General features: G+C 44.5%; 1 protein-coding gene across 4 annotated transcripts in view; it reads right to left on the bottom strand.

Annotated features, from left to right (window-relative positions):
* SLC6A8 (solute carrier family 6 member 8) overlaps window positions 1-26,584 on the bottom strand; it is a 47,659-nt gene extending 21,075 nt beyond the window's left edge. For 3 of the 4 annotated variants that reach the window (XR_006102366.1, XR_006102367.1, XM_042453835.1), the window contains exons 1-7: window positions 26,328-26,584; window positions 16,656-16,787; window positions 14,713-14,965; window positions 14,421-14,553; window positions 7,309-7,443; window positions 6,212-6,315; window positions 1,758-1,882 (exon numbers count right to left, since the gene is read on the bottom strand). Coding sequence is in view for 2 of the 4 variants with exons in the window: in XM_042453835.1 (XP_042309769.1) it covers window positions 1,758-1,882; window positions 6,212-6,315; window positions 7,309-7,443; window positions 14,421-14,553; window positions 14,713-14,965; window positions 16,656-16,787; window positions 26,328-26,538 (1,093 nt within the window). In the remaining 2 variants the exon portion in view is untranslated. The remainder of the gene's footprint in view (window positions 1-1,757; window positions 1,883-6,211; window positions 6,316-7,308; window positions 7,444-14,420; window positions 14,554-14,712; window positions 14,966-16,655; window positions 16,788-26,327) is intronic. The other variant, XM_042453836.1, reaches the window with a different exon arrangement.
* Window positions 26,585-26,590: the final 6 nt, after the last annotated feature.

Genomic DNA, 26,590 nt, shown 5'->3' with positions numbered 1-26,590 from the left:
CCAGCACAGCTTATTTTCAGCAAAGTGGCTGCATTGTGTGCCCTTAAACCAAACCCTGGATTTACATTAATATTTGCTTTCTTTCGTACTGGGTGGATTTTTATCTTTAAATTGTGCTGAAGCAGAGACAGGCATTCTGAGGCTCCCCTTTAGAACCATGAGGATTAGGAACTTGCACTGTTTTCTCTTTTTAAATGAAAGCTGAGGTTGTCTCACTCCACTCCAGACAGAAGACTATTTTTATGAGACAAGATGGGCCCGATGATAAACTGCATTCTTACAATGAAAACCCACTGTATTGTATGGAGGATCAGAATACTGGGATAACACAGGTAACCACTGATTGTGTACATCCTTCCCACTTACTTCTACATTGTCCAGAAATCAATCTGCTTGTTTGCAAATGAACCTGCCTGCACAGTTCTACTTCTGGTGCCTATATTGGCTGCTTCATGGGAGAAGTGCCATCTATGCCCCAAGCTGTAACAACCCAGGCTGTGCTGGCAGTAATTATTACTGTTATTATTAATTTCATTGATATCCCATTCTCTTCCCAAGAATGGGAATCAAAGCAGCTTACAAATTCAAATGATTACAATATAGCTAAAAATATACAACAATACAACAATTACTATAGAATTAAACTACCATATATACTTGACTATAAGTCGACCTCATGTATAAACTGAGGGCAGGTTTGGGGGCCACATTTATGGGTTTCAATGTGACCTGACTAAAATTTCTAGACTTATATACAGTATGAACAACATTAAAACAATCCAAAACACTCTCTTAAAAAGGATAAAAACAGTTCAGTCAGTCAGTCAACCTTTATTAGGCATAGAAAAACAACATGCATTTAGAATAATACTTCAGGATCATTATTAAAATTTAAGCCATAATCTTGTTGATAAAAGGAGTTTAAAAAGTAGAGTTTAGAACACTATAGCACCCTCTTACCAGTCCTTTCCATAAAAACGTTCAGTTCTAAAAGCCTATCTGAATAAAAAAGTCCCTATCTTGTATCCTCACCAGCCCCACCAGTGATGGTGGTAGGACTGAAAGAAGGACCTCTTCAGTGGATCTCAGGGTCTGAGAAGGATCATATAGGGAGATACAGGTCTGTCAGATCCTGCAAATGGCTTCCAATTTGCTGATCTGCCCTAAACCCCATCCAGTAACTCTTGCAGAGCCACCAGAGACTCCACAAACATCCCACACACTCAGGTAAACTGACTGGAGCGTGTCCAAAGGAGGGCGACTAAAATGGTGAAGGGTATGGTAACCATGCCCTATGAGGAACAACTTAAGGAGCTGGGAATGTTTAGGCTGGGGAAGAGAAGGTTATGGGGTGATATGATAGCCCTGTTTAAATACTTGAAGGGATGTCATATTGAGGAGGGAGCAAGCTTGTTTTCTGCTGCTCCAGAGAACAGGATCCGGAACAATGGATGCAAGCTGCAGGAAAAGAGATTCCACCTCAACAGTAGGAGGAACTTCCTGACAGTAAGGACTGTTTGACAGTGGAACACTCTTCCTTGGAGAGTGGTGGAGTCTCCTTCCTTGGAGGTCTTTAAACAGAGGCTGGATGGCCATCTGTCAAGGATGCTTTGATTGAGAGTTCCTGCATGGCAGAATGGGATTGGACTGGATGGCCCTTGTTTAAATATTTGAGGGAATGTCATATTGAGGAGGGAGCAAGCTCTTCCAGCTCTACGATTCTATGGCTTTCTGACTGGCAGCCGCAGTGCACTCACCTGACTCGGCCACTTTGGAGATGTCAACTCCCTGCTCTGTCGCCATGAAGCCCAAAATGGAGAAGACTACGAAGCCGGAGAAGAAGCTGGTCCCACTATTGATCAGTGCCAGGATGATGGCATCTCTGGGGAGGGAAGGCAAAGAGAGATGGGTATCAAGCAAAGTCAGCACTCTGGAGCGTGGAGGATAAGGAAGTGGATTTTATTATAGCTGCCTGAAACACTGGACCAGAGTGACTAGCCATCAGTGTAGGCAATATTAAGCTGGCTGGAACACAGCTCAGAAATAACCACTTACAAATAACTAGTTACTTGTAAACTGATAAGTCTCATTACAATTGCAGCTTACTGTGGGAAAATATTCCCTTTGCATTGCTAATTGAATGTTTTAGTTACTTTTTCAGCAACAGGCATTTGTAGCCTCACTAAATGGTAGAAGAGGAATAAAACTTGTTTGAAGGGCTGGTTCAGATTGCTGCCTTGTGCTGCTTCAGAGGTAATAAAAATGAAAGTGACGATAATGTGTTCTGCACTGTAGCATTCAGATCAGCATTTCTCACCTTCGGCTATACTGCCTAGGGCTGCTGGGACTTGCAGTCCAGCACCTGGCATGCTGCATGATTCTATTCTCTGATTCAGATTTTTAAGACAGTAACTAAATAGTAGCTATTCTATTTAATTTGAGGCATGGGAAAGGAAAGACCTAGTGTTCAAAAACCACAGTTAAAATGCACCTAACTACTTTAGAAGGATCTTGGTGCTATGATGGTAACTAGTTATTTTTTAAGCTTCTTATTTGGTCAACAATGGAGAGGAAATGCAGATTACACAAGTAATGCATTGCTCACCCAATGGACTGACACCAGCCCATGTGTTTGGCATCTTGCCAGCTGAGGGCATCCATTTTACACTGGCAGGTATGACGACAATGCTAGAACCTGATGACAGTGTATTATGCAGTCTGCAGTTCAACATTGTACAAAAGCAGATGACCCTGGGCATAATCAGGATTAAGCATGCCTAATACTGCATGGGATCAGGCTGCTAATGAAGAGACAAGAAGTGGAGGCATTTTGCTCTGGGCACACATGCATTGGCATGGCTTGGTGGCAAGCGGAAGAGCCATCAACAGAAAGAGGAAGCAGGGAGGTGAAGGCAAGAGGATTGGGACTTTTGCCATGTGTATTTTGCATTGTGCTTGTAAGTCTTAGTGTGGGCCGAAAGAAAAGTTTTGCTATTGAGCTCAGCACAAGAAAGCCCGAGATCTGGAAAGGTGTGTAGAACATTTCATACTGCATGCATGCAAGTGTGTGCAAGCAGAAGTCACATTAGGACAGACGTGGGTAATTTGTGGGGCTTTAAATGTTTTCCAGCTGCAACCCTATATGCTGTGCTGGCTAGGGCTGCTGGGATCTGCAGTCCAACACCATCTAGAAGGATGAGTATGTTGTGCACTGAGCTACAAGTGGAAGTGCAGGAAAGCTCAAGCAGAGGGACCTGCAAGTGTTCAGTGTGTCCATGTTATAGAGTTTGGAGCTGTATTGCTTAGCCCAGCCTGGCCAGAGGAAGTTCAGAGGCAGAATGGACCTTGAAAATGGAACAAGTTGCTTGCCCATCATTCCTTTTACAAGAGAACTGAGAAAATAGTTAATGGATTTGTAGCATCTCCTCTTTATTGAATCCATAAAACACGTGACGAAGCTTGGGAGTGAAGAGATAAGGTAATCATTCAGTCCTGGTATGGTCAAAAGATTTTTTATTCAAGCATCTTTCCTTCTGTTTCCTTTTCACTATCAGTTTGGTCCTACATATGCTCACTCAGCATTTAAACATGCAAAGGATACTGCCTATATCTTCCATCAGTTGGAATATTTCATAGTAGTGAATAATAATTGGTCAGTATCCTACATCTGAGTAAACTGTTTTTGGTTCAATGGAGATGTTGGTTCAGCTGATGGGTAGTCTTAATCTACCTCAGTAAAACCAAGTAAATCAAGAGAGTAGATCCTTTATCCTTGTTGGATATATTAGATTCCAGAAGCCTCAGCCAAAAGGCCAAAGGTATGAAGTGCTGGGGATAGTAACTCAACATATCTGGGTGAGCAGGCAAAGCTTTCCTACCATTTAACACAAAGGATGTCTCTCTGTCTCAAATTTCTTTGGGATTGAAAAAAATTCTACTGGCCCCAAACTGATTTACTGCCAGGATCACTCCAGAGCATGAGAGGGAAACACACAGCTATGGGGAGTTTGGCAACCCATTTCTCTCTTGTAGCCCTCACTGCCCTTATCCTCACCATCTATGCCACAGACTTCTCTCTTTCCTTCTGTTAGTGTTGCTTCAGGATGGAAGATGGCTCAGCTGCCTGCAAAATTGCAGGATTCAGTAGTGTAGCTCTGTCCACTCCTGCATCATAGAGAGCTGCCACAGTTTCTGCTGGATTTTGGTAGCAACTGTGATATTGGTAAATTCAGCAGCTGTCACCAAAGTTCAGCCATGACATGAAGTTTAATAGTCATGTAGTCGGTGGCAAAGGGTCCGCTCTGGAAGCCTTGTGCCCAGTAGGTTTCCATCTTTGCTCTTAAAGCACCCCACTGTAGTAAAACCTGTGAGACATTTCTATGCTTGTCACTGCACACAACAATCATTCCATAATTCTATTGACAAACAAACAAATAAAATTATTTTGTTTTAAAAAAACTTATTCCTTTTATTATAGGATCCAACTGGTCTAGGCATGATCTTACTGTTACAGATACTATGGGATTGTGCTGGAACTGAAATGTACAGGTGTGCTACTAGTAAAAAAAGTAAAAGTTGACTACTAAATTCAGCACAGATTGTGGACCTTTGCAGTAGTTGAAATATAAACTCTAGGCTCATCCAGATGGACTGAAAAGTCTCAGACTTTATTGCTTTTATTTTTGATCTTTTACTGGGTTAAAATAAACTGACATGGGGAGCTGGTATAAAAAGTCTCTGATGATACTGGGAGCTGACAGAAAATATTCACGGATAAAGAAAAAACGTATGAAACTCCAAAATAAAATCAGAAAGAATACAAATGAAACACTGCAATTTCTGGTCTTTGTAATCAGTCTAGGATGCATTTTCAGCTACTGCAAACTGAGTTCAAAGTGCAAAATTAGTTTGTACTCAATTTATTCAGTTGGGGGGAGAAGACATCAGGCGGAAATTGCCTTTTCTCTCCAATTTCCATGTACTAGTTGTTCTTGAACACATTGGAACTTCTTCAGTTCTTAAAATTGACTATAAAAATGACTAAAAACTACTAAAAATGAATAAATACTGAAATTTTACAACTGAATATGTGGCCCTCCTTCAGATCACCGGTGGATAGGTTCCAGTGAAATCCACTTTTTTGTAACAGAATCTCCAAAACCACCAACATAGTGCAAAAACATTTATATTAAGAATTTAAAATGCTGAGCCCAGCACTTTGAGTAACAACTGAATGGAACTCGCAGTTTTTCACTTCAAAATCCTGGTTACCCTAAGCTTTATTTATGCCAGAATTATAATTTCAAGGAAGAGACAATAACATCCAAAATTCACAAAACAGTGATAGCTTTTTGGGCCAAATGAAAAGCAAAAAATACATGTTGCAACCTTTCAAAACTTCACTAGCTTCTTCAACAGGCAAAAATGTTAAAAACTGCTGTTTTGTGGATTTTGCTCTTTTGTGGAATTGCTGTTATCATAATTTGTTACACAGCCAACACAACTACCACTGGGTATGTTTTCTGGATCCAAGAAAAATAATTATTTAGTTGCCACTACTGTTAAAAACAGCGGGAGTCAGAAGTCCTTGGTCTACTTTTACTAATCCTCCAGATAACTGCCAGTAGATGCAGATCTACTTTCTGTTTACTCCCTGCATTGATACACTTTGGTCATCTTCTCTTTTAACTCATAGCTAAGGTTTCAACAGGGTGTGAGAAAACAGGCAGCAAGAAGGAAGGGAATGTGAAAGTGATTGTTTTCCCCTCCTTGCCCTACTCTGCCCTGCCCTTCTTTATGGGTTCCTGAAGAAAGCCGTCCTGCACACTGGACAAGTCGGTCAACTTGGATTGCCAACTGGACAAAAAACAACCAAGTAATAAACAAGAGCTGGTTCTTCCGCTTTTAACAGCGCTTTGATGTGCAGAAAACAGCAGGTGACACCTTGTGCATGGCACGGAGAAACTCCACTCTTGCTAATGTCTGAAGGACCCATCACAGTTCAACAGGCCCAGCTCTTCCTAGCTTGGAGTCAACGAGTGATGATGCTTTGCCTGTTGAATTTCTAAGTGCCATGCTGTTATCAAATGGGTAGGAGCCTTGCAGGACCAAAGAGTGGGGACAATGATGGCAATCCTTCAGGGCATGGCATCAGTCCTCCTATGCCCTGTCGGTTTGCCCTCTGATGGCTGCATAGGAAATGGGCTCTCACTTATAGCAATTGTTGTTGAACCGGTTATAGCTGCCCAGGGCAGTGAGTGCCCCCAGTCCTATGGCATACGAGAAAAAGATTTGGGTCCCGGCATCGATCCACACCTGAGAGGGGAAAAAGAAAGAGAAAGAGAGAAAGAGAGAGAGATTGAGGTATGGATCGGGGAGAAAACCCGGAGTCCTGGCTCCAAGCCCCTCCTGAACAGAGTTGCCAACTTTTCAACCTGGATCACTCAGCACTGCATCAATTAAGGTTGGGGGAGATATATGTCCCCACTGTGAAAAGCTTCAGGTGTTGCTTACAGCATGTTGTTATTTGCTATCAGATTTCTATAACACCTTTCAGGACATGCAACTCTCACAGGGTGAAACACAAACAATAAACAACAGCTTGAATGGTTTATCTTTTCTTTTTGGACCCATAAGTGGCGCTGCCCATTGCCGGGGAATTCCCTGGAATCCGAGGAATTTAATTAATTTCTTTGCAGTGATTTTGACTGAATATTCTGATAAATATTGAGGAATTCTGGGGATTTTGGTAAAACATTCTGGAGGTATATTCGAGGCTTGTTGGCAACACTGCCGATAAGCCCCTAATCAGCACAGCTCCTGGTCAAAGCAGTTGTGGACCCCCTTTCTAAGTAATGCTGCTAAGCTCTGAAAAGAACCTCTATTATTACTAGGACAAACATAAAACCCAGCATTCTTAAAAGAGATCCACCAAGCCCTGTCATATTAGATTTTCAGACACTAAAAATCTTCAGGACAACCATGAATAAAGAAAGGGTTTTCTGATAAAGTGAGTGGTGCCTTTGGAACAAGCTAGTTAACAATTTCCCCCTAATAACACTGAACTATGCACTCCTAACATTGTGGGATTCATATCATCAGCATCTTTGTATCTGAATCTAGGTCTGTTTCTTTGGGGACTTTTTTTGAGAGGTGAGGCTAAAAATATATTTATGGCACTGCATTGTTGGTGTGCTCTATTGATTTCTACATACCAAAGTGCTGTTACAGCTTCAGAAGACAGTTACTAAGTTGGCAACCCTACTTCAGCTCCACCCGGCCCCGCTCTCTGCCAGGCCTGCCACTTACCTGAGGGGTGGCCAGTTTGGACCAGTCTGGTTTGAGATAGTAGATGATCCCATCCAGAGCTCCAGGCAGCATCACCCCTCGAATAAGCAATATGATGAGCACCACGTAAGGGAATGTAGCAGTGAAGTAGACAATCTGTGTTGAAAGAGGGAAAAGGGGAAAGGGTGATAAAGAGTTTCTTTGGAGATGCAATTTGTCATCACTGTTTGTCCTAATGTTTAGCCATTTAATTCATAATCATTACTCATTTATTTGTATTTTTGAAGCAGGATCATTTGCTCATTGCACTCTTTATTGTTTTTGGCTTTTGAGCTGGCAGTGGGCACCTTAAGATGAATAAACACATTGACATAACAGTTGAAATGTCCCTATCTCTAAAAAATGCCTGTCAAAGTAACTCCAGAAAATGGAACATAGGCCTCACCACACCACCAAGGCTGCGATTTTGTTCTCACTTGTTACACTTCTTTTGAAAGGTGCCTTTGTTGTGGCCTTGTTCCCACCACAAAAACTAACTTATTGCAAGCAACTCTGTTACTGATGGCGTCTACTTCCTCAGATCGTGTGGGAAAGACCTGGTTAATATTCTCTCTGCTCAGTTTTGGAAAAGCAGAAGCAGTGCCAGGGGGGAGGGCAGTGGACTGGAAATTTATTCTCAAGAAGAGTAATCAAAAGCTAGGCAATGTTTAGGAAAGTGTATACAATCCATCACTTCGAAAGAAAAGGTGCACAAATTATTACTGGTTGAGAGGGGGCAGGAATTATTTATTTTTCTAAATATTAATCATCTATCTTCCTAGGCACACCACTTTCACATGGCAGCATACATAAAATTTTAAAACACGTTAAACACAGCCATTACAAATTGAACCATCAATCTAGAACACTGATTTAAAGCCAGCCATTGCTCATATGCATATGCAGAAAAGAATAAATGCATCTTCCAACTTTTCTTTTAAAAACAGTAGCGAAGTGAAGTAACAGAATCATAGAATTAGAAGGGCGATCCAGTCCAACCCCTCCTGCCATGCAGGAACTCACAACCAAAGCACTCCCAAGAGATGGCCATCCAGTCTCTGTTTAAAGAACCTCAAAGAAGGAAACTCCACCACACTTAGAGGGAGCGTGTTCCACTGTTGAACAGCTCTGAATGTCAGGAAGTTCTTCCTAATGTTTAGGTGGAATCTCTTCTCTTATAGTTTGCATCCATTGCTCCATGTCCTGTTCTCTGGAGCAGCAGAAAACAAACTTGCTCCATCCTCAGTATGACACCTCTTCAAATATTTTAACAGGGATATCATATCAATGCCCTTCTTTGGAGAGGACCTCTACATTTCCACATCTTGAGCAACAACGTGATATGCAGACATGCAAAAGATATGAAATCCCCACCCCACCCCACCATGTGTGCCGGGAAAAATCTCAGCAGCAGAATTTCCACCTGTCAGGAAAGGCATTGATGTGAAAAGTTCAGAAGAAAGACCAATACAAAAATTAAGTGGAGGGGGGAGTGGTGACCTTCATTAGGGGTCAGGGAACTAGGTTGCAACTTTTAGGAAAGCAAGGGACAAACAGTGCAGTCACTGACTACAAAGCAGGAAATTGTTGCATACTTTAATGTGGAATTTCTCAGTTCTGTAAGGAGAGAGCAACTGATGCTATGTTGGGTGACTTCTGGAAGTTCCCACTAAGTCCTCTCCAAGAGCAGCCAGCAGTGCAGTGGCTCTGCTCAGGGTTTTATTCCACACTTTAATGGAGCAATTGAAAGTTCTGGATCCTATCTGTCCCCTCACACTCTGGATAAGTCCTTTAATGTCCGGAATAAAACCCAGGACATATTTTTTCCTCTCTTGTGTCTCTCTTACACATACACACACACACACACACACACACCATGGAAACTGCCAACTACCACTGAACTACATGTGCTGCCTCAAAAATTCATTAGCTTCAGATCCTGGTTGGAGCTTGAAAATGTCAGCGTTAGCGCATTTCACATTGAATTGTTTGAGAAACATTGATTCGTTGACATTAAAGCCTGAAGAGAAATTTTAAAAAATAAAAATAAAAATCACAGAGCAGAACGGATGGGAAAGCAGAGCTAGGCAAAGTGATGTGATCAACATAGACACCTTGATTCCAGGTGCCATGAAAGGACAGTAAGCTGTTGTTTTAACTTCTTATCCTCATAACTGTTATTATTTTATTGCTGAGGAAACATATAAGGAGGAGGGTGATCCCCCCCCCCTTGGTGTCAGAATAACTTGGCTGGCCTAAGGAACTATGCACAATGACTTTGGAAAGGGGTGGGTGGCACAATTTGCTGTTCTGCCCCAGGTAGCCAAATGTCATGCTCCAGCCCTGAGATGAAGACATACGCACACCAATATGGAATGAAAGGGCCTACTTGTCAAAAATCTTACATGCTCTAAGATTTGCAAGGGAAGGAAGCCCGGGCACCCTTGTACCACCCCTCTCCATTTTGTTCCACAGTCAGCATCAACCTGGGCCCTCTGCCCTGCATTTGCTGCATGGCATACCTGTCATTCAGCCCATTATAGCAGAATTGGAGGGGGGCAGAAAAGGTGGTACTTGACAAAGAGCAGCTGACTCATCTCCTGCTGCACCACAGAATTTAAAGCTACAGATGCCCTCTCTGAGATGCCAACTTGGCGGTCCTAAATATTCATGACCTCAATGGACTGCTGGGGCACTGACTGAAATCAGGTTTACAAAGCAGCCTTTGTTATAGATGGAAATGCTCTCTTTCTCTCTGTGTGTACACACATACATAACACACAGACACACACACTTCAAGGAGCTGGCTTTCCTCTCATTTGCTTCCAATAGATTAATAAGCCTGCAGATGATCAATATTTTCTTCCCTGCCAAAGTGCTTAGACATCACTTTGAACAGCTTTCTCCCAACTGGCATTATAAGAATCACTTAAAGGGACAAGCTATTGTATTCCCTATTACCATGAATGGATGTGAGAATTGGACAGCGAAGAAAGCAAATAGGAAGAATATCATTTGAGATGTGGTGCTGGAGAAGAGTGCTGAGGATACTGTGGATGGCTAAAAAAGACAAACAAATGGGTCCTAGAACAGATCAAGCCTAAACTCTCCGTAGAAGCCAAAATGACTAAACTGAGGCTGTTGTACTTTGGCCACATCACGAGAAGACAGGACTCATTAGAAAAGACAATGATGCTGGAGAAGGTAAAGGGCAGGAGAAAGAGAGGAAGAACCCATGCCAGATGGATGTACTCTATTAAGGAGGTCTCAGGAATGAATTTACAGGACTTGAGGAGAGAGGTAGAGGATAGGGGGCTTGGAGACATCTCATTCACAGGGTCACCATGAGTCGAGATCAATTCAAAGGCAGCTAACAATAACAACAAAGGGACCAAGGCTCTGAATGCTCTGCCTTCCCTCTGGATCTTATCTGGGATCTCTGAGAACTTCTTAGGGTAGCCTAATAAGAGGACAGAGGCCCTGTACCTTGCACAGTTTCAGAATTTCAGCTGACATATCTTGTCATGCAGAGGTCCTACCCTCTTTTCCATAAGGATACCCTACTTCTGAGTCTCCACTCCCAAGGAACATAAATAAATAAATAAGAGCACAGGTCTGGAGAGGCATCTGTCCATCAAACGGCCTGATCTTGGCAACCTCTCCTCACCCAAGCCACGTGAACACAAGTGGCCAAGTGTGGGAAGCAAAAGTGGAGCCATGTGTGTGTCTGCCTGCTGAGGCCCTGAGGCTCCTGCCCCCCACCTCCAGCTGTTGTCTGGCAAGAAATGTCAGACTCTCTCAGGCATGGAACTTGCTGACGGGTGGGATTTCAAATCCATTTGCCATGCACAGGAAACAGAGAAGCAGGCGCTGGGTGTCTGGAGGGGGGAATGAAGTAAGTGTGTGTGTGTGTGTAAAAAAAAGAAAGTGGGATGGGGCGGAGGAGTAGGAAGAAATATTTTATATCCTCACTGTGTGGCCAAAGGAGGATCTTTAACACACAGCAGAAAATGGGACATGTTTTGGGCATGTAAGTTTGATCCCTGCTACCCCCATTTAGGAAGATCTCAGGCAGCAAGGCTGTGAAAGGGAAGCTCTCTGCTTCATAGTCAATCCACCACAATGTCATTTTTTCAGTCTGACAATGCTGGAGAAAAAGTAATAGTCAGGGTACACAGGATTCAGGCTAGTGGTCAGAGCTGGGTTAAAGCAGTTTTCGGTGGGTATACAGTTTCAGAGCTACAGACATGGGTGTGCTGAATCCCTATTGATAAACTTGGTTAGTGTTATAGGGTTGTTTTATAATCTTTACAGGGAAGAATCCTTATATGTACATCTTCAGAATTTTTCTTCAGGGAAAATTAGGAAGCACTGCCTAAGTACAAATCTTACTCACTATGTGCGAAGCTGCTTCAATAGCTCTAGATGACACCCACAGAATAGCATGATTAAAAAACTATATTCGTGTTGCCTGTGTGTTTTGTGTCAGGATTGTGAAGAAACTTTCCTTCACTCTTACCCACTACACCGAGGAGGACTGTGCCTAGTCTTATCAAAACTGCTCTCAAACATTCCTTGGAGATTTTCATTTGATAAAGAACTTCAGGATTTGCCTTAGGCAAATATGGCAGTGTCTTTACCCAGAACCATCTTTGCTGGCAAAGGCTGCATCCGCACTGCAGAAATAATCCAGTTTGAAATCACTTTAACTGCTCTCTGACAATGACGAGTATTCCATAGCACTAAGCCATGGCAGTTAAAATGGTGTCAGACTGGATTATTTCTGCAGTGTGAATGCAGCCAGAGAAAGGGTTGGGTTGGCTTCATCTGACAAGAACTTGGGATCCTCTATCTGTGAAACCCTTACTTGGGAAAGTGGCCACCCTTTACCAAGACAGGGGTGAGGTGGGAATAACAACTGAAGCAACACAAGGCATCTACCTCAGGATGTGGATCTGAACTTCTATTAACAGGAACAAATTTGGAAAAAGGAATTACATGACAATCTACTAAAGCCCCCAAAAGGCTGAAGAAGATCTATGTGTCAAAAGTGGGATTTCTCTCAAATCTCTGTTACAAGTGAAGACTAGGATACATGTGAAATAAAATTGGGCATGACCAGTTGAAAGAAAAGAACCAAAATCTATTCAGCCCACAAATTTTTGCCTCACAACTGCTAAATCCCAGCTGGCATTTTCTCCCAATGGAGCTCCCAGAATGGAAGCAAGCCCTGCTACAAGAAGGGTGAGGGGAAAAGACAGCTGGGGCACACTGTGTTTTGGGCAAAATATGCAGGCAGGGGAAGAATTCAGCCTACCCTTCCACAGGCCCTATCTGTATTTTGTGATTCTTCTCTGCTTTATATAGATAAGGCAAGACCTCAGTTGCGGTTATGGGTGTCATGTCTCATTTGAAACTCAGACATTTTTCCTATGGAATCCAGACTGACATAAAGACAGCACCCACTCCTGTCCAACTCACCAGTGTGTCATCGTTCTTTTGAATGGCCTTTTGGATTTTCTGTTTCTGGCACTAACATGTTTGGGGCCTGCCCTGTCTCATCTTTGCCCATTCCCTAGCCAATGCATTCAAGGGATGTCCAGGTACTATGTACGGTGACAACATTTGTACACACTGGTGTCTTTGAAATGACTGGCTATTATTATTGAATTCAAAAATGTAGAATCAGTATGCAGAGAGATTGTGTAGCACCTTTGAGACGAACTGAAAGAAAAGTTGGCAGCCTGAGCTTTCGTAGACTTCAGTTTACTTCTTATTGTTGCTGTGTGTCTTCAAGTCATTTCTGACTTAAGATGACCCTAAGGTGAAAACTCTATCCATGGGTTTCTTAGCAAGATTTGTTCAGAGGCTCTCTGAGGCTGAGAGAATGTGTCTTGTTCAGGGTCAACAAGCTGGTTTCCATGGCTGAGCAGTGATCAAACCCTGGTCTTCCAGAATTGTAATCCAACACTCAAACCACTACACCACACTGGCTCTCTTGATATGAATGGCCTCCCTATTAAAACCATTTGGGTGAGATTAGGGATACCAATGAGAATTATGTACTTCCAGGCCTAACTCAATGTACCAGTGTTAAACTTTAACATTCTCAGCAACATGGGACTTCACCAACTGTCTTCTCTTATATAAATTATAACCTCAGTTGCAGGTTTTTCAGGGGTGTGGAGCTATACAATGCTGATGCCAGCTACAAAAAGCTATGACTGGTCTTCATCCTACCTTCTCACTACCAGACCTAACTGAAATGATACAAATTTATACTTAGGACTGAACATGCTACTAGACCATTGTGTTCATAGGCTTGAGGGTTCTCTACAGTGATGGCTTGAGGGTGCTCCATAGTGATGCCAGGGTGATGGTCACTCCACTCTCACAAATCATCACTCAGCTTTATCTCAACTTTAGAGATTTGCCCAAGGTTTGTTCATCTCTATATGCTTCTCATGGCCTTCCACAAATCTCCATCAATTCCTCCAAGCCCCAGAGAGACATTATCTACACACAATCACCTGCACCATCTCTTTGCTTTCATTTTTAAAATACAGTTTTGTCTGCATATCCGCGTCTCACACAATCTCTATTCCTCCTTTATCCTAAGTTGTATCTGTGCTCCTATCTCTATTCATTCTTAAAAACTATCCAGTGTAACAGTTAGAACCACGGGACTAAGATGGGATAAGATCTACATGGCCATCAATCTCACTTGACTGAACTTTGGCCCATCCCTCTCATCCTAACCTAAATCACAGGGTTATTGTGAAGATGGCAATGGGGAGAAGGACCAATTCCTTGGAGGAAAAGAGGAGCAAACAAGTACATTCATGCAAATCTTTCCATCTATTCTTTAAGCATCACACCATCTCCATGGGTGTGAGAGCCTTCATGGAACCAGGAGCAATGGGTTTTCAGGAAGGAAGCAGTTTTCAAGAGAACAGGGAATACTTTGAGGAATTAGTCACTTTCCTAGGCATCCTACATGTTCTCCACCAGAATTCACTCACTGTTTCTCCCTCAGATTCTAATAAATTTCCCCTTCCCTAGCCCAGCCAGGCTATCTCCCCCAAACTTCCTACCTTTCCTGTGGACTTGACACCCTTCCAGACACAGAAATAGACAAGGACCCAGCAAGCGATGAGGCAGAGGGTCACCTCCCAGTTGATAGCTCCAGGGAACTCCAGGCCTCCTGACAGACGCAGTACTTTATTCCTACAATCCGGAAGAAGAAATATGAGCACAGAGTGGAAGGGAAGTGGGAGAAGGCATTTTCAACCATCTTGCTGGTTAAGATGGCACCAAAACCCAATCCATCTTAGGAGACTCAGATGGCTAGAGCAGGGCAGGATGATATAATGTGCCAAGACTCACTCCCAAAATTCGATGACGGGTGATCTCTTGTCAGAGAGTTCATCGCAGGTCAGGTTGCCATTAGCAGTGCCGTTGGCACAGTCTTCATGTCGGAAGATCTCGACACACTCAGGGGAGTTCCACACGTTCCCGCAGGTTGCCCAGGGTAGGGTGGCTGTGAAAGACTTCACCAGGTAATAGAAACCCCAAGCAAGCACCATGATGTAGTAGGTGTTGCAGTAGAAGACGATCACCATGGAGGCAAACCCCAGTCCTGTTTGGAGAATATGCATTACATGAGGAGAGAAGCCAGGAATAATGAGAGGCCCTTTCTTGAAAAGTGTACAGTACTGCCCCAGCTACCAGATATTTCACTGAGAAAAGTAATTTTATATACCTGAGAAACTCTCTGCAAAAATGTAAATTCTGCACTGGCCAAACTAGGCTACTCCAAATGTATAAATTATGTAAATTAAGAAAATTTGGATAATTATATTATTTTTAGGAAGGAATTGCAAAAGCTATTCGGACATGCTGTGCTCCTCAAGAATCATGGTGTCTACCTTTAACCTACTCCTCTTCTTCTCTGGATATCATTGTACTCACCCTCACTACCTGGCATCTCTCTTTAACATTGTAGCCTCAGCTTAATTTATTATTTTGCTACTACCTTGATAATAATAATGATCAGTCCTTGAACTCATTCTTGTCCAACCCACGGTCTATAAATCAGAATTATATGTTGTGCATCAATTTGCAGTGAGGATGGCAGTCTAGTATTTACCAGTAGCAGTAACAGGCAGGGTTATCTGCCTGTTGAACAGCAAATAGCTCACTGAGAGCAGTAGTTTTGAACCCCTGGCCCTCTAGCTGTTCTGGATTTCAATTCCCATACCCACACCATTGTCCATACAGACTGTAGCTTCCGGAACAAATAACAAAAAACTGCATGGCCAAACATTTAGAATCACTTGACTAGAGGGAATCAGATACTGTACATCAGGGGTGGGAATCCTATGCCCTTCCAGATGTTGTTGAACTATAACTCCCAGCATTCTTCACCACTGGCTATGTTGGCCAGGACTCCTAGCAGCTGTAGTTCAGCAATATCTGGAGGGTCCACAATTCCCAGCCCTGGGCTGCAGCCTAATATTTTTAAAGAGACTTTGGGAGTGAAGTTGCTCCACAGCAACTTCATCTGCATGTCATCTATCTTTGGCCCTCAACAGTAGGGAAAGGAATTGGACAGTCCCTGTTGTACTGCAAGTCCCATCAGCCCTAGCCAGCACAGCCAATGGTAAAGGATGATGAAAGCTGAAGTCTACCAATATCTGAAAGACCACAGCTCTGCATCCCTTCTCAATAGGAATTCTGTGAACAACAGCTAAAGGAAGACGATGCTCAGTTTCTGTTCTCCAGGTAACACTCATGGAAGGACCTTTCAAATATAGAGGTGAATGGGGAGATATGAGTGAGGGGAAGGGAGGATGCATACTAAATTCATTTCAATATCCATCAATCGTAATCATCCATGCCAGTGTGAACAGGAATTTCTACCAGAACCACTGCCAGGATCCAGCAAATTTTGTACAGCAACTGGTGCCCCAGTGACTTAATAGGGCCCGATGTCAACATCTACCCCAAGATTTCATTGAAAACAAAACAAGCCAGCTCTTAGCCTTGTGCTGTGAGTAACAGTTGGCATCTAGATCTGTAATAATTTGCCAAAAGGTACTGCTCTGGAGCGTCATGGGACATTAAAATGGCAGCTTGTGTTGCTACTCAGTGCACAGCATTTTGCAAAAATGAGGTAAATGCCAAGGAGGTCACTTTAAGGGAGGGGAAGAGGGAGTTTAGAAGACAAGTCGAAACTTTTGCCACAGGCAGCAACCTGTTGGGAATCATTCCTAGAGGAGGGTGTAAAAAGAAGGAACTACTTGGCCCAAGGGAAGGGAGTCTCTTACCTTTAAAGAGCGGTGCGATGTTCCATACGTTGATGCTCCCGGCCTTCATGAACTGCCCCAAGGAAATTTCCAGGAAGAAGATGGGAATCCCGCCAATGAGGGCAATAAGAAGGTAAGGGATGAGGAACACACCTGTGGCCAGGTGAGCAGTACAAAGTAAGCAAGAGCCCCATTATACTTCTATACCAGCCCCAATATTAAAAAAAAATAACTAAATTGCCAAAGTGATCAGAATTCTGCCATAAGAACTCCTGACTTGTATATCATGTAGGAAATACAGAGATTCACACAAACTCTCTTAATTTGTCCCTGTTTTGTTCACTGAAAAGGACGTAAGATTCTGTACAGGCCACTGGAAGCAAATGCACTAGAAGACTAAGGGCCCGAACAGAGAGGCCAAAATAAAGCTGCTTCGAGTCACTTTGGAGGCATGCTGTTTAAAGATGTATGTGTCCTAAGAGGCTGGAAGCTGTCCAAAGCCACCCTCCAGTCCTAAGGACTGGAGCGCAGCTTTGGCACAGCTTCTGGCTTTTTAAGATGTGTGTGTCATTTAAACAGCATACCTCCAAAATGACCCGAAGTAGCTTCATTTTGGCCTGTCTGTTCAGGCCCTGAGATACTACCTTGGCCAGCACACCTTGAAATACATTCTTCATTACCCTTGGCCTACAATCATTCTATAACTCTATATACAGAAACCTGAAAGTCTCTAGAAACTGTATTATGCAGCCAATATTAATACCTGAGGTTTTTTGGTGAATAAAAATATATGCACAAGCCGCACCTCTTAATCCCTCTCCTCCAAATCCTTTCTGTTTAACAGAGATGAATCCTGGTGGCTCTGTTTGGAGATACAGTGTTTCCAAGGCAAACCTCTGTGAAACACGGAGAGCAAGGACAGATGTATGAGATAGCTGCTAGGGAGCTAGAAAGGGGAGAAGCAGAAAACATAATGTTTTCTCTGCATTTAAGAGAGAAAAAAATATGCCTAGGTCCTTCTGAACTTTATCTCTGTTAAGTCTCTTTTCTGTTCCCAGGACCAGAAAGATTCCCTCAGTATTTGGCATTAGCCATATTGGCTACAATATCTGCAGCTTGGCTGGCATCCTCTGTCAATATTAAACCCCTCCTTCCCTGAACAGCCCTTAGCTTTTCTTGTCACCGTTGTCACACTGACACGCCAGCCCTGAGGCTATGACTGACAACCCTGTGTGTTCCCAGTGTGCACGTGGATCTTAGTGTGAATCACCTCAAGGGATGCTATTAATATCACAGCTCCCTGGACTATGGGAAGGCCTGAGCCCTGCTCTTCTTCCTGCAAATCCCTGGTTAAGAGGATAATCTTGGGGATGTAAAATCTTTCCCATGGGGATTAACAGGGCAGCGATTGGGGAACCCGTTCATCTTTGGGAGATAGACCCAGTGAATGCAATGGGACCTGGTGATTGCAAACAGGGTGCAGGGCTTTATCTGCAGCCTAGTATTTACTACAGTGGAAAAACTCTGGTTAGGACCATTTCAGACCACAGGTATGGCATCACATGGTGAAATACTTTTCTTTCTTTTCAGTGTTTGCACATAGAAAGCACATGTTGGGGGAATTGTCCTAGCTTGGGGCAGTAGAGACGGTGGTCCACAGGCACCCATTTAAACTCTGGAGGGATGGCGTTTCTGAGTTCTTTTTGTGGTGCTGGAGTGATGTCACGAGTGTGCCACTGGCGCACACACGACATAAGCGACATGTGGATGCTGTGCATCGCTTATGTCAAAATGATGGCACCATTGCTCCACCTTCACGCCGTGCTAGGGATAGGGACCGTGCGGTTAGTACCCAGTCCCTAACCCTAGTATCAGTGCAATCACGGCGCATTTGGCCCATCTGTTCCAGGCCTTAGCTTTCTCCCCAACATGCAGAGTTTTAATATGAACAAATTTGTTCTTTGAAATAACCACAACAACCCCCCCTCTTCAGTTGTGCAGTTTCATTGTACCACCTTCATGAGTACTAAGCTTAAGTTGGAATTAATCTACGCTGGCATGTATTTTCAAAAGTCACCAAGATAGAAAAAAAATCATTTTGTCACCAAGTTAGAAAAAAATCGGAAAAACAAACAGGAGCTATTTAGGTTCACAATTGTGCCCCATGAGTCATATCGAGCCATCTCCCACTTGGCTATCTTTAGTGATGTCCACTGTCTCTTGTGGTTAATTCCCAACCCACTTTCCTAGCCAGAAGCAACTATTGGAATATGTGAAGAAATAATGAAAGACAAAGATGACTCTGAGCATATTCAAAGTGTTTTTTCAAGACTTTGAAAAAGTTAATTAAGAACACACACACACAAACACACAAACACACACACCCCAGGATCCCCTAGCCAGCATGGTCAGTGGCAGTTCTGAGAGCTATAAACCAAAAAAGGAGCTTTTCCAAACTCTCTGTAGAGCTCACTGCAAAGAATAACCATAACTAATTCTGCACTCTTGGGATTAGTGAGCAGGGCTTCCAGAATAGAAAATGTGGATTCTAATGAGATTTAATCCTCAGCAATCTGGCTGCTGGTTCTCTTAATTATCAGTTCTAATATAATGGGTATGTTTACTTTACAGGTGGTAGTGTTAAGTAGTTCAGAAGTATGATTCTTAATCTCTCTCCTTCCCCTTCCCTTTGCAGGGAGCTCTGGGAACTGTAGTTTTGTGAAGGAGAACCAATGACATTTTCAGCCTGCTCTTGCAGCAATAAGTCCCAGGATTCTTTGGCGAAAGCAATGACAATTAAAGTTATGACACCAATATATGTGTCAAGTATAAATACATGTCATGTGTTGCCTCTACATACCAGATCTGTGACCTATTAAAGACAAGAATGAGAGTAGGAGATAGAAATCCACTTCTGTATGCAAAGAGTTTTCACTAAGTGACAACTATTTGCATGGGGACAACTTCAGAAGGCTGGTTGCCTAGTGCCAGAATGTTTGCACTATCCATAACAAAGGTTTTGTGAATGGACAGCATTCATGCTGTAACTGCCACTGTCAGTACTTTCTGTACTGAATCTCCCTCCAAATATCACTATCCACAATCTCCCCACTGTCTACACCTGAGATTTTGGATTGCATCTCACAATTGTCATGGAAGCGGACTGCAGTGTACAAACACTTATGCTCTAATAAATCTGCCAGGTGGCCCAGAGCTGGAAGAAGAGACTTCCTAGTCCTCTTTGTGAGCTAGAAATGGAAATCAATAGCCAGGAAAGTGGGCAGGGGAGTCTCCTAAGACCCTATACTGTATTCCCAACTGAAAAACCGGTGCTGATTTCTTACTTCCTATTCAAGGACATGGCTGCACCTAAAAGACCACCGGTTTGCCAGACTGGGCTGGTGGTGTGTCAGTGATGTGCCTTTGGGGGATCAGAATCAGCGGGAGGCTGAGTCACCCATTCCCTCAGACGTCATCAGGCCCCTTGTGATAGACTCGCTGCAGAATCTGTCCTCCAGTTCTGGTCCTGGGGATGAGTGAGCTCAGGCATACAAATCAGTGGCTGGAAAATTGTGGCAACATTTTTTTGGCCCGTATGAATGAGCCCACACAGAGACTGTTGCACACATCAGATTCTCTGTCCTCGTTGCCATAAAGAGGGAATCTCCAGCCCACAGCCCAACTGAACATCAGCATAGTCAGCATGAAAGGCACCTTCCACCTTTGGTTTAGCCCCCAGAAGCTGTAGCCTGGGCCTACACCATTCTGTGGCAATTTATCAAAATTTGTGCTGGCTGACTACACATCACAACAGGTTAGTTTTAACGTGTAGTGCCTTGGCATAAGCCAACACCCTCTTGCTTCGAGCCACTTTCTCTAGGAAGTGCAGCCAAGTTGGGAGGAAAAAAGTTATTCCAGGCCAGTGAGGTCTTTCAATGAATGCCTCTTTATCTCCCATTTCAGCTCTAATCTACCCCCAACCAACACTGACAACACCCATCATTCCAACTCACTCCTTTTCTGAACTCTCTGCATCCTTCTGCACAGTTATGGTTCCCTTCCTAACTGCTGCTGCTATCCAGCTCTTTTGATTGCCTGGATCATATTTTCCCCCTCCTCCTGAGCTCCTATAAGCCTCAAAATGTTATTAGAGCAGTTTAAACTCTCACACTGTCAGGGCTGAGAACTGAGAGAGATATATTGGCCACGCTAAGGGTTGTTTGTGCCATTTCTTGCTCTTGCTCTCTTTCTCTTCTTTACGGGCCTAGAGAAATGCATTCTTTTCCCAGGGTCTAGAACAGTAGCAGGGGGGAAAAAGCAAAAACCAAGCATCTAGTGGCATAGGTCATGTGCCCTTCTCGTACACTTAGACAAACACACACTGCCTCTAGGCCACTTGCCAAATTCAACGTTTTGGCAAATCCTTGGGTGTTAGCTCAACTTCAGTCCATTTAATGAGACTTTATTAGCATAACAAGATCTACAAGTTGTGTCAAAACATCCCAGAAGGACAAATCCCAGATCCTTCCAGTAAAAAGGGAAATAATTCATCCTATCCAGAAGGTGCTTGCACAAAATAGCTGAAGGCTGAAACCTTATGTTTCCTAATTCTGTTAACCAAATTCTACTGCCTTTTCATAATCGAGTTTGAAGAAAAAACAACACCCCAATATTTCCCCTTGTTTCCTTCCTCCCTTCTCTCTTTCTCAGAAGTAAAAGCCAGGACTGGAATCTGTTCATGCTATTAAAATTAATCCCATGAAAATATCTTATGGAACACTGACTTCACAAACACAAATGAAGGTTTAGACTTTCTGCTGAAAACTGCCAACCCATAAGCAGCATCTTGTCTAAATATACACAAAATGACTGTGACTAGCAAAAGGTCACCAAGTAACTTTTCATCTGTTTGAGTGCAGTTGTGTTCCCAAGTTTTCCTAATTCAAATCCTACACTTCATTGGCTCTGTAAAAAATATTGCAGATAGTACTTGGCAGGGGGAAAGGTCTCATAGAGGTCTCAGCAGGGCTTGCTCCATTTATCAGCCACCCAGGCGGTGTGTGTGTGTAATCATATTGTCGCAATCAGAAGAGTACCCTCACCTTGCAGTCTGAGTTCTGATTGTCCTTCTCACCTCCAAAAGGCAATAAGGAGAAAAGCATGAAATCCTTAGGGAGAATGAGATGGCAAAATTGGCATTGTCCTACGTAGTCAATTGGCACTGAATCAAGACTGGAGCAATGGTGGGAACATGAGGCACAGTGAGATCCTGACAGTGTCACACATTGTAACACAGAGATGCAGGTGACTCCAGAGCTAGCTTCCCACTCCTCATTTCTAAGTGAAGATGTGCCAAGAGGAAATTCAAAGGTAGCCTGAAAAGCTTTGACTTCTGTTCTGGGAGTCAAGAAATATACATACATGTGAAGGTGGGAGATGGCTAACTATCAGGCTTCATGTGGGCAGTGCCCCTGGACATGCAAAGAGTGTACCATAAGCATAACTACTTCCTTTGCTTTGGTGTGAGCCCTGCTTGGAGAAACAGGTCCTGGACCTCAGCTTAAGCCTTGATGACTTGTTTCCCTTTCCCTTCCACTGTTTTTTAATTTAGTGGATCACTCACAAAGTATTTTGTATCAGCTCAAGGCCTGTGGGATGACCAATTGGAGCTCCACTGAGATTTAGCTAAGGAAAGCCAGCCTGCCAGACAGCTCTTGTCTATTCAGGCTCTCTTCAGATTCAGGGAGCTGTTGCTGCATCTATTACACCCTTGGCTCTCACTAGGGGATGTTTGCTTTCATATATACAATTAAATGACTTAGGCCCTTTACAGGCTGGCCTGGGCATGGAGTCAGGGCATTGTGTCCAGATGACACACGCCCTGACTCTGTCCCCAGGGTGCCATGATGCTGCATGCCGCTCCACATGGCGTGTGGCATCATGGTGCACCTTCAGCGCTGTGTCCAGTTGACACAGTGCTGAAGGAGTGCCATATAGTCATGCTGCTCTTTTGAGGGTGCAAAAAGAAGCCGCTTTTTGCGGCTCCTTTTTGCACCCTCAAAAGGCTGTATCAGGGCTGGGCTGGAGTTTGCTGCAGACCTGATCCGGCTAGGAAAGGGGCGGCATCCTGTTGCCCCTTTGGGGAGGTCTGTAGAGCCCCTCAAGGAGCCTAAATGAGCTTTCCCACAACCTGATGCTCTCTAGATGTTTGGGGATACACCATCATCTCCGGCCATTGGCCATGTTGGCTGGGAATGACGAAAGCAGTAGCCCAAAATATCCCGAGGGCATCAGTTTGGGAGATGATTAGCTTAAATGATGGGGTTTTTTTCGGTGTTAGCGGTGGTGGGGGCTTATCAGTAAGTCTGTGCTTTTATGAAACTCAGAGATAAAAAGCACCTCTGTCCTGGAGAAGTTACCAGGGGAATGTGGCAGTGTCAAACGAGGCCTTGAGAGGCTTGGCGTCATATCTCCATTTAACTATGGAGCTCCTTGGGTGACCTTGGGCTGGTTACTGCACTGGAGTGCCATGAGGATAAAATGGAGAGGAGTCAGAGCCATCTACAATGTATGCTGCCCTGAATTCTTTGAAGAAAAGGAGAGATATAAATGCAATAAATAAACAAATCCCTGCTCCCACCCCCAAAACACAAAGCAAGGCATTACCTCCAGAAGCATGCATTCCTTCCCCCCATTTGTCAATATAACAGGGAATGTGAGGATAGGATTGCTCTTTTTTTAACATGGGAGGAATGGAGAATGGGTGAAAGCAGTGCTTAGTCCTTCCTATGCCTGCCAATTCTCTCCTGCAAAGTTCCCCACAGAGGTCATTCTTCTCCCAGTGGGCTTAGTTTCCATCCAGTGCTTGTTTGAGGGCAACTACCACTTTAAACAATAATGGAGAAGGCAGGATTTGACACAGAAAATTTGGAGGCAGGAGAAAAGCAAAGCCTCCTGGCCATTTCTACTCTATTGTTTTGGAGGAATCAACCCTATATTTGCCTCACAGCTAGATTTGCCTACAGCAAGTCAAGGGGAGACAGGAGATTCTGGGTGCCCTTAAAAGAGGTGCCAGGTGGGATCTGGCACAGGTTGCAGCTCTGGCTCACTATGGACAAGACCACAGGCTTGCCCACCTCCATTCAACAGGATTGGCAGCACAAGAGAATTTCCCTGCCTCTTATATTTATCAATGAAAGTGAATGTGTATGTATACACCAATATATAGAAAAACCATATTATTATTATTATTTTTAATCTCAGGCACAAACATAGCTTAAGTAGGCCTAGTACAGATATGTCCACAGCTACAGGCTCACATGTCAGTCAAACTGTGGAAGTCACTGGGATAGGCAAACAAGTCCTAAACACTGTCACCCATCTAGGATAAGGATAGGCTGAGGCTGGATGGCACAACTTGGTGTGCCAGAAAGGGAAGGGCATACTGACATAGGGATAGGGTGGGGACTCGTGATCATGTTGGGCAAAAAGAAACATCTGCTGACTCCTTGCTGTCCTGCCCAGTAGTGCTGTTGGAGATAGTACTGCCCCCTGATGGCATTCCTGCCCATGCCTAACTGGGCACATGCCTCAGTTGCTTTATACTACCACTGATGGCTTAAGCTACAATTCTTTCTCTTTCTTCTTTTTCTGCTGTAAGCAACCAGCAAGTTCTGCAAGGTGGAGAGGCTGCACTTTGTACCTTGCCTAGCAAACAGATGTGTGGGGTGGCGACACACTCAGGACAGCACCGTGCCAACAAGTTGTATCCTTCCCTGGCCTTGGGCATTTCCAGCTGAGGCAGGATTCATCTTCCGTATCTAATTGCACCTCTGTCTTCCACCCTCACTTTGATTTCAACCAGGGCAAACCAAGATCTCATTCCAGGGCCAGACGCATTTTGTGGATCTTCTAAAACAGAATCACTTTCTTAACCCTCCCCTCCGGAAGAGGCAACTGAGGTCTCTGTCATCTATCTTCCTTACCCTAAGGCAGTGTTAGACATGGCAGTATCCAACACACACTTGCACTCCTGTCTTCCTGGCATCTCACTTTTGAGATTCCATCTGCTGCCTCCAGGATGATCAACCTGGCAAAAATCCCTCCTTTGAGGTTCGACTCACTCATCTTTTGTTCCCCAAATGTAAGGTCCTGTCAACATTGCTCAGGAATCCCACACAGCCTCTACAGACTGAGTTGTTCCCTCAATCCCAGAGGCATATGGCGCTGGGATGTGCTGTTATTAAAGCACCTATGAACATGTTCAGAGGCATGCCTTTTTGCGCACATTCAACGTAAGGGTTTCATTTTTTGAAAGGGATTCTGTAGTGCAATGCCTTGACTCTGCTCTTTGTGTGCTGCTCCTTTTATAGCGGCGGATCCCAACCTGTGGGTCGCGCGACCCCTTTGGGGGTTGAATGGCCCTTTCACAGGGGTCACCTAAGACCATAGGAAAACACATATTTCCGATGGTCTTAGGAACTGAGACACCACAATTTTATGGTTGGAGGTCACCACAACATGAGGAACTGTATTAAGGGGTCGTGGCATTAGGAAGGTTGAGAACCACTGTTTTATAGGAACTGATGAGTCTTAGCCCTTCCAAGGCATCTTGAATTGCCTTTTTTCTTATTGAGTCCCTGAACAGAAGAACAGGATTGCTGAGGAGTTGGTATCTCAAAGGAAGAGATCTTTGAGAAAACACTCTGGTCTCAAGGCTGAACACTTTGACAGACTTTTTCCTCCCAATGGGCAGGAACAGGTTGAACACTGGCTTGTTCTTCCAAGGAGAGGAACACCCCCAAATGCCACTCTATCCCCCCAAAGCCCCCCTACCCAGATCACAGTAGGGTAGGTGATCTGGGTAGGGGGGCTATCAAGCATCTGGTCTGAAGGCTGAACACTCTGGTAGGCCTTTCCTTCCCACTGGGCAGATCCCAGGAACTCTCTCCAAGGAGGGGATCTGCAATCCCTCCTACTTGTGTCACCCTACCCATCTGGTCTCAAAGCTGAAGGCCATGGCAAACCCTTTCCTCCCCCTGGGCAGGAACAGGTTGAACCCTGGATCTTTCTTCCAAGGAGGGGATCCCCAAGTATCTCTCCATTCCCAAAGCCCCCCTACCTGGGTCACCCTACCCATCTGGTCCCAAAGTTGAGGCATTGACAGACCCTTTCCTCAGTCTGGGAAGGAACAGGCTGAACCCTGGGTCTCTCTTCCAAGGAGGGAAGGACACCCCCCAAAGTCCCCCCACTCCACAGATCTCCCTCTTCATCTGCTCTGGGCAGGACAAGATTGAACTCTAGATTGTTCTTCCAAGGAAGGGAAGACCCCCAAACCTCACCTCACCCTTCACCTGGTCTGGGCAGGAACAGGCTGAACCCTGGATCCCTCTTCCAAGGAAGGGAAGACCCCCAATATCACTTTATCCTCCCCCAAGTGCCCCCTCCAGATCTCCCTCTCCATCTGCTCTGGTCAGGACAAGGTTGATCCCTGGATCCCTCTTCCAAGGAGGGGAGGCCCCCCAAATACCACCCTCCCCCCCCCAGCCCCCCCCCCCCCCTGGTCCTGCTTGCAAGCCCAGCTCCCCAGTGGCCCGATCCCCTGCCTTGCACGACCCACTTTCTCGCGTGGATCCCCTTCCCCCAAGACCAGCCCCCTCCCTCACTGTGGGGGGTCCTCCTCCTGCTGCTCACCTCCTCCGTTCTTGTAGCAGAGGTAAGGGAAGCGCCAGACGTTGCCCAGCCCCACGGCGAAGCCCACGCAGGACATGATGAAGTCCATCTGCCGGGTCCAGGTCTCCCTCTGCGGGGGAGGCAAAGCCAGGGCTGGGCCTGGGGGGTCCATCATCACCCCCGGGGCCTCCCCTCCTCCTCCTCCTTTCGTATTGGGGGGCCCTTGGCACATGAGGATGGCTGCTGTGGGGGGATCGGTGGGGCACCCCCTCTTTTTCTCTGGA

The sequence above is a fragment of the Sceloporus undulatus genome, chromosome 2 (genome assembly GCF_019175285.1).
Source record: "Sceloporus undulatus isolate JIND9_A2432 ecotype Alabama chromosome 2, SceUnd_v1.1, whole genome shotgun sequence".
Lineage (NCBI taxonomy): Eukaryota > Metazoa > Chordata > Lepidosauria > Squamata > Phrynosomatidae > Sceloporus > Sceloporus undulatus.
This window is presented reverse-complemented; position numbering and strand designations above follow the sequence as displayed.